Source organism: Pseudopipra pipra, chromosome 14, assembly GCF_036250125.1.
Source record: "Pseudopipra pipra isolate bDixPip1 chromosome 14, bDixPip1.hap1, whole genome shotgun sequence".
Lineage (NCBI taxonomy): Eukaryota > Metazoa > Chordata > Aves > Passeriformes > Pipridae > Pseudopipra > Pseudopipra pipra.
In genome coordinates, this window is record NC_087562.1 from 16,321,162 (window position 1) to 16,328,310 (window position 7,149).

Genomic DNA, 7,149 nt, shown 5'->3' on the forward strand with positions numbered 1-7,149 from the left:
ATTGGATATTAGGAAGAAATTCTCAGCTGTGAGGGTGGGGAGGCCCTGGCACAGGTTGCCCAGAGAAGCTGTGGCTGCCCCATCCCTGGAAGTGTCCAAGGCCAGGTTGGAGGGGGCTTGGAGCAACCTGGGCTAGTGGAAGGTGTCCCTGTCCAGGGCAAGGGGGTGGAATGAGATGGTCTTTACGGTCCCTTCCAACCCAAACCATTCTATGATTCTATGACTTGTTTGCCAGGATATTCCTGCTTTGCATACTAGGACTTGTGAGACCTTAGACTGTCCTAGATAAGGAAAAAAAAAATCACAAAAAAACCATTCCACTTAGAAACTTAACATTGCTATTCTCTAGTACCAGATTTTCCTAGATATATTCCAGAGCTATCAGATATTGCATTTTTGCCATAGTAAGACAGTTTTGTGTATGTTCTGGTATTACAGCTGATTTGAAAGTGACACTGTTCATTACTGGTACATGACTACTTCCTACTTAAAATGCCTTTACGCTGAAATGATCAGACTTAATGGACCCTAAATCTTTTTGATCAGCCATCAAGCTCATTGGACATTAAATCTTGAAAACCCTCAGTAGTTTATTGATATTTCTCTAGTAAAGCAGCTTTTAGGCAAAGCACATCCATAACAAGATGTATACTTAACACAGTGAAATAGTTAACTACACTAGGAGTGAAAAAGGCAAACAAATACAAGGAGAACATCATGATTTTAGGTTCAAAATACCCTCTAGTAGGAAACAGGCACACTAGTGGGCCTTGTGATTCCATTGCTAAGACGGTAATCACAGATGAGCAATAAGGATTAAGTTAGTATGAAAAAGGGACACGCAAGTTACAAGATGTCATTGGTTTTGTCTGTATATTCAGTGATGAACACACGAAGGAGAGGGAGGGCAGGCTTGTATATTGTTGGGCCACATGTTTTAGCAACATCAGCAGACTGGCAGCAGGGTGAACTTATGGCCCAGATGTGTCTGGGTACACCTCGAGTTCAGTTCTGGGTTTGTCAACTGACATATTCCAGCATCCCACTGATTCAGTTCCAGTGACACACATCTCACAGGCATCAAGTACATGCTCACAGTCAAAATCAAATGGAGAAGTTGTCAGAAGCATGTACAGGTATGTGCGTATTTGCCAAACACAACCTGGCAAGAGAAGGATTATGGACAGGAGGAGGATTCTCCATGTTACATGCAAACACCATTCTTACATTTCTCAACCTGTGTCATCAGCTTTCTTCTGCTTAAACTCCTTACAAATTCAGAAAAAATGTTAAATTAACAAAAATAAAATATTTCCTAAAGGTTCAAAGGACTTTTTCCTGGCTTTGCTATCTTGCGTGAATAAATGTTTTTTTTTCAGGTAACAAGGTACTTAAAAACCTCAAAACAGAAGACCTCTGTATAATCGTTAACTAAAACTCTACACACTCCTCCCCCTTGAAGCCTACTAGAACACATTCAAACAACTTAGCGCATGCTACGTTTAATTACAGACCTAAAATGACTTTTGTTATCAGCATGGCTTGCTATGGAATTGAGATAAGGAGATTTCTGCGAGGCCAGCTGGCGGGTCAGCAGCGGTATTACGATTACAAATCCGAGTCCTTGGTTTCTGACCCGGGGCTGACTCCTGGGGCTGCAACTACAGCCCCTCCAGCGGTACTCGGGAAGGCTCTGGGCTCCGAGGAAGCTCAGCATTTACACGTCGTCGCGCTGTAAATACACTCAGGAAGCGGGAGATACCCCAAGCCGTATTTCCCAAGCGAACCCAAAGCCATCGATACCGCCTCGTTCCTCTCGGCCGTTCTGCCTTAAACCCCCTGCGTTTCCTTAAGCTTTCGCCCTCGGAGGACACACGCTACTTACCGGCTTAGGGCTGACGCGGGCTGGGGCATCCCGGCCGCCGGCCCGCCTCCTCCATCCCTCCCTCCGCGCGGTCCCGCCCCGCTCCCGCGGCTGCAGTGGCTCCTCCGGGAGCGCAGGCGGCGGTGCCGCCCGGCCGCCCCCGCGCCCTCGGCCCGGCCAAGATGAACCCGCGGCTGCGGCACTGGCGGGAGGCGGCCACGCTGCTGCTGGCGGCGGGCTCGCCGGGCCGCCCGCCGCGCTGCCCGCTCGGCCCCTTCGACTACGAGCTGCTGCTGCTGCGGCGGAGCTCCCGCAGCGGCTTCATGCCCGGCGCCCACGTGTTCCCGGGCGGGCTGGTGGAGGCGGCGGATTTCTCGGCCGAGTGGCTGGCGGTGCTGCCCGCCGCGCCGCGCTGCGGGATGGGCGCCGTGAAGCCGCCGCCGCCCGGCGCGGTCCGCGCCCCGCTGTTCGCCACCGACCGGGAGCGCCTGGGCTCGCCGCTGCCGGGGGAAGTCGCCTTCCGCATCTGCGCTCTCCGGGAGACCTTCGAGGAGGCGGGGATCCTGCTGCTGGTGCCGGGCCGCGGGCCGGCCCCGCCGCTGCCCGCCGAGCGCCTGCCGCCCGCCGCAGAGCTCGGGCGGTGGCGGCGCCGGGTGCAGGAGGACCCGTCCTGCTTCCTGCAGCTGTGCCGGCACCTGGGCTGCGCCCCCAACATCTGGGCGCTGCACGAGTGGAGCAACTGGCTGACGCCCGTGGGCCGCGGCCGCCGCTATGATACGGCGTTCTACCTGTGCTGCCTGGAGGAGCGGCCGCCCCACGCCTCGCAGGACGACCAGGAGGTGACGGCCGTGCTGGTAAGAGGGTCCCCCGCGCCGCGGGGATGGGGATGCCTGGGATGCTTGCACGGTCCGGATGCCTGGGATGCCGCACGGACCGGCCGGGCGGTAGTTCCGATGGGCACGGGCGCTCCTGCCCCCAGAATCACAGTCAGTTAAGGCTGGAAAAGATCTCTGAGATCGAGTCCAACCTTTGACCGAACGCCGCCGTGTCAACTAGATCTTGGCACTAAGTGCTACATCTGATCTTCCTGAACATCTCCAGGGACGGCGACTCCGCTGCTCCCTGGGCAGCTCATTCCAATGTTTAATCACCCTTTCTGTGAAGAAATTTTTCCTAATGGCCACTCCAAATTTCCCCTGCTGCAGCTTAAGACTCTTGTCCTATTGCTTCCAGTTCCCTGGGAGCAGAGCCCGCCCCCCACCTGGCTCCGCTCCCCCCTCCTGTCAGGGAGTTGCGGAGATCGAGGAGGTCCCCCCTGAGCTTCCTTTTCTCCAGGCTGAGCCCCCCCAGCTCCCTCAGGGCTCCTCACAGGACAGATCGAACAGTCCATCAAAGCCATCCTGATAACGCGCCCTTAAGACGTGAGGAAAGGGAAGGGAGGGGACCCTCTCCCCTGCACCCCTGGAGCTGCCACTGCCCCCTCACCAGAGGTGCAGCTGGAGCAGCTGCTGGGAGAGGGTGTTCTGTGAAGGTCGTTTTACCTGACGTGTTATGGCACAGGATCCGTGTCCTGTCACATCACTTTCACCTTGAATTACCGTCTCTTTCAAAGGCAGATGACAAGTATCACTTTTTACACGTTCATTCGTGCAGAGCAGGGAAGGGTTCTCACATGCCCTTAACACAGTATGCTGGGAGAGATCCATGGGGGATGTACAGGTATACTCCAGGGCTGCAAAAGATGCTAGTAATTTTAGTTTTCCAGAGTTAGTTGGAATATTTTAAGTAACATACAAACTTGCTGAAATAGTCTATTAAAAATTTTGAAGCTTTGGGGTTTTTTACCTTTTTTTTTTAAATTAAGTGAGCAAAAGTAACAAAATTTACAAAGAAACTTCTTTTATGGTCAGTTACATTGGGGTCCTTAAGTTTTTCTAGAATTCTGAAAAGTTCAATAGCAAGTTAGAAGTAGATGAGAAACCAGACAGTTCTGTAAAAGCTTACCTAACAATTTTGGTATCGCTGATGCTGCGATATGTAATTTTTTTAACAGATTTTCTACAGAAATTCAAAAGTACCTGAGATCTCATCTTCAAAAGAGTTCATGTTTGTTCTAATTTTGCTAATAACAGCATAAATGCACTGCAAATGCTTATGCACACATTTATATTACCAAATTCACCATGTGAGACGAAATCAAGATCACCAATAGTTTAAACATGCAGAATAAGCTTGAATAGCTGGGTGTTCACGCTCTGAAAACAATGCATGTAAGAAGCAGATGTTTACAGGTACTTTTAAATCTCAAAGCATCAGTAGCAGCCTCTGGTGGCGCTGAGTTTAATGTTTTCTGTTGGTTTCAGTAGACTTTTAGTCAGTTCCCTAAAACAAATGTTGGTTTCTAAACCTGGCATGTCTAGGTGTAAAAAAACCCCTTATTTTTATTGGAAAGAAAGGAGTAACTTTTATAGATGGCTTACGTTTTTCAATTTTCAAAATTTCTTTGTTGTTATTTTGGTATAGTTTATACACGGGGTTTTTTGTGTTCAGATGTTGCAAGCTCTTTTTCTGTAAAGGCTTCCTTGCTAATGATTTTTCAGGTTACTCAGACTTTCTATCTGCTGATGAAACTACTGTTTCAAGGCTTGTTTTCATCTTACAGTGGTCGTCACCTCCAGAAGCCATTGAACGCTTTAAGTCTCAAGAAATATGGTTTCCTCCGCCGCAGTTCTATGAATTTTGTAGGCTCTGCAACTTCTCTTCCCTCAGTGAGTTACACAAGTTCAGCTCTGAGCGAGCTCTGGAGGGCTGTGAGCACTGGATGCCGGTGATGCTGACTGCTTCCGATGGCTCCATCCAGCTGCTGCCAGGTAAGGGAACACCTGGAGGTTCCCTTAAATATACAGCATCTCAAGCCACATGACATAAACCATCTGTAAGGAAAATACTCTTTTAAGTTGCGTTTGTACCGCGTGGTTCCTTGTTTGCTCCAGTTCTGACAGTGGCTGCTGTCAGAGACGAGCCAGGGGGTCACAGACAGCACACTTGTTTCTTACTTATAATGTCATCATCTCACCATTGTCATAATGTTTATTTATGAAGAAACTCGAGCATTTTGGCTTTTTTTAATCTGAAGGATGTATTTAGAACTCCTCCTGTTTAGTCCTTTTCAGTGGGAATTCTCATTTACTTCAGTTATCCGTTTGTCTTTGTAAGGACAAGGGACTCGAGCACAGCTGCATTATCAGTCCTCACAACTGCAGTGACAGGGCACTGCACTAAAACAAGACATTAAGTCGCCTTCCTCCTGCCCTCTCTCCTACTTAAGTCTCTCTCATTTCATAATCATGTACAAGCAGCGTTAAGAAAAGCTGCACATACTTTTTATTATTTTCTGCTTTTTCTGATTGCTTTTCATTAGGCTTTCTCTTTTTTTTTTGTCACAATAGACCTCTAGGATTTCTGTATTTGGGGTCTATTAGGAGTCTTGCACAAAAGTAGTTTGCCTTGATATGGCAAAACACTGTTTTCATCAACAAAACAAAGCTTCTGTTCTTAGTACACTTGAAAAAGCATTTGTCCTGTTCTCCACCTGTTATATAAACTCCTATCTCCCCAGGCTGCAATTATAGCATATTAACACTATCAGGAGCTCTGGAACATTTAAGTCAACACCTCAAATGTGCACTGCAGTTTCACTGATAGATGCTTCTGGAAATTTATGGCTCTATTTTTAAATCCAAAGATGTTTAGAGGCAATTTACTTTTGCATTGCAAAATACATTTCCAGTGAGTTTCATGTCCTGATAAATATTAAAAATTGCAGTGTCACTCAGTGAAAAAGCTGAAAAATAAAGTTGGCCATCTATAACTAAAACTTTTTTTTTTCCACCCCCAGGAGATGAGTTATATCCAGAAGATCCAGATTATACAGGAGAAAAAAAAACAATTATGTCAACAGATAAGAAGATTGAAGAGCTCATGAAAGAGGGCAGTATATTTCACAGGATAGTAATAAAAACCATCCACAATTATGCTGTCTATGTTAATATTCAAGCAAAATATAAGCATATCAATCCACTGATGATAAACTGTGATAGTTCAGATTACAACAGCAAATTGTAGTATGTGTTTGGTTTAAATCTAGAACAATACATATTCAGTGTGGTTTTGGTGCTTTCTGACTGTTGCCAAGTAGTCAGGAAAACATTTCTCTGTCCTGCCAAAGCATTTTGTCTGTGTGTGTGTTTGTGTTGTCTGATTTATGTGTACCTAATTCTCTGAGTCTTTGAAACAGCTGTGCCACTGATAAGTCACAAAGGTCCTTTTCTCACTGAAAATTTTAAGTATATATTTTGTTCAGAACAAGCATGTTTTGAGTTGAAGAATTCTTTTACTATGCTTCCCAAAGTTACCTATTAGATAAGTGCAATGTGTGTCTACAAATGAATGAAATCTCTCATTCCATATTTGTTGACATCTCCCAGTCTAGTCTCTCTTTCATTTTTGGGAAAAGCAGTGTGTGTATGTATATAGAGAGAGATTTATTAGCTAAAATACAATTTTTAAAAGAATATTATAAAGTCCATTTTTATATTTGATACACCTAAATTCTTTTTACTAGTGGTAATTATACAAAACTTTACAATTTCCAAAGGTAGAGATAATTTAAACAAAGTCCTCTATCAGATCAAGTGCATTATTTTTATTGTTATATTTTTTTATCTTCAAGTTGCTAGCAATTTAAAAAAATAGAAACATTTAATTTTTTAGCTCCAAAAAGATACCCACAACTTAAGGGAATAATGTTCCTCCTTGGAAACACTCACTTCCATATTCCAGCATCCCACATTTTGCTTCTTAACTACTTTACTAAATATATTTGAGATTTAAGAACTTCAGAGGAAAGACTGCTGCTTAATTTTTTGGTTTGGATTTTTGATTTGTTGGATTTATCTTTTTTTCATGCAATAAGTGGAGTCAGTGGAGCAGTGATGCAAATTCTTTATCTGGAAGAAGAATGAGTGATGACTTGAGATTAGTCAATAAAGTTGTTCAGAAAGCTTTGTTCCAGCTTTTTGTTCTGTGTTTCAATTAAAACTTGCTGCAACATCTTCATTAAATCGGTTTGTAGTATTCATTTGGACTGGAAAAAAAAGTGTGTCTTCTGTCTCAGAACATGCCCAGATTGTTGTTCATTTTGCAGACCTCGTTGAGGTTTGTAAACCTCTGCTGAACACGGAGCATGGGAAGCAGAGCACTGTGTATAATGTACATTATGCAGT

General features: G+C 45.3%; 2 protein-coding genes across 2 annotated transcripts in view; one reads left to right on the forward strand and one right to left on the reverse strand.

Annotated features, from left to right (window-relative positions):
- The window catches only part of ANKRD27 (ankyrin repeat domain 27), a 53,765-nt gene extending 51,747 nt beyond the window's left edge, over positions 1-2,018 (reverse strand). The window contains exon 1 of the mRNA XM_064671246.1: positions 1,886-2,018. The gene's annotated coding sequence lies outside the window, so the exon portion shown is untranslated. The remainder of the gene's footprint in view (positions 1-1,885) is intronic.
- On the forward strand, positions 1,987-6,987 carry NUDT19 (nudix hydrolase 19). Its single transcript, XM_064671249.1, has 3 exons — positions 1,987-2,718; positions 4,527-4,734; positions 5,763-6,987. Exons 1-3 carry the CDS (start codon positions 2,047-2,049, stop codon positions 5,987-5,989), a joined length of 1,107 nt encoding a protein of 368 aa, XP_064527319.1. The 5' UTR covers positions 1,987-2,046; the 3' UTR covers positions 5,990-6,987.
- The last annotated feature ends 162 nt before the right edge of the window (positions 6,988-7,149 follow it).

Coding starts and splice junctions, on each gene's coding strand:
- NUDT19 (XM_064671249.1), top strand. CDS start 2,047: ATGAACCCGCGGCTGCGGCACTGGCGGGAGGCGGCCACGCTGCTGCTG. Junction 2,719..4,526: donor AGGAGGTGACGGCCGTGCTG/GTAAGAGGGTCC, acceptor TTCATCTTACAG/TGGTCGTCACCTCCAGAAGC. Junction 4,735..5,762: donor CTCCATCCAGCTGCTGCCAG/GTAAGGGAACAC, acceptor TTCCACCCCCAG/GAGATGAGTTATATCCAGAA.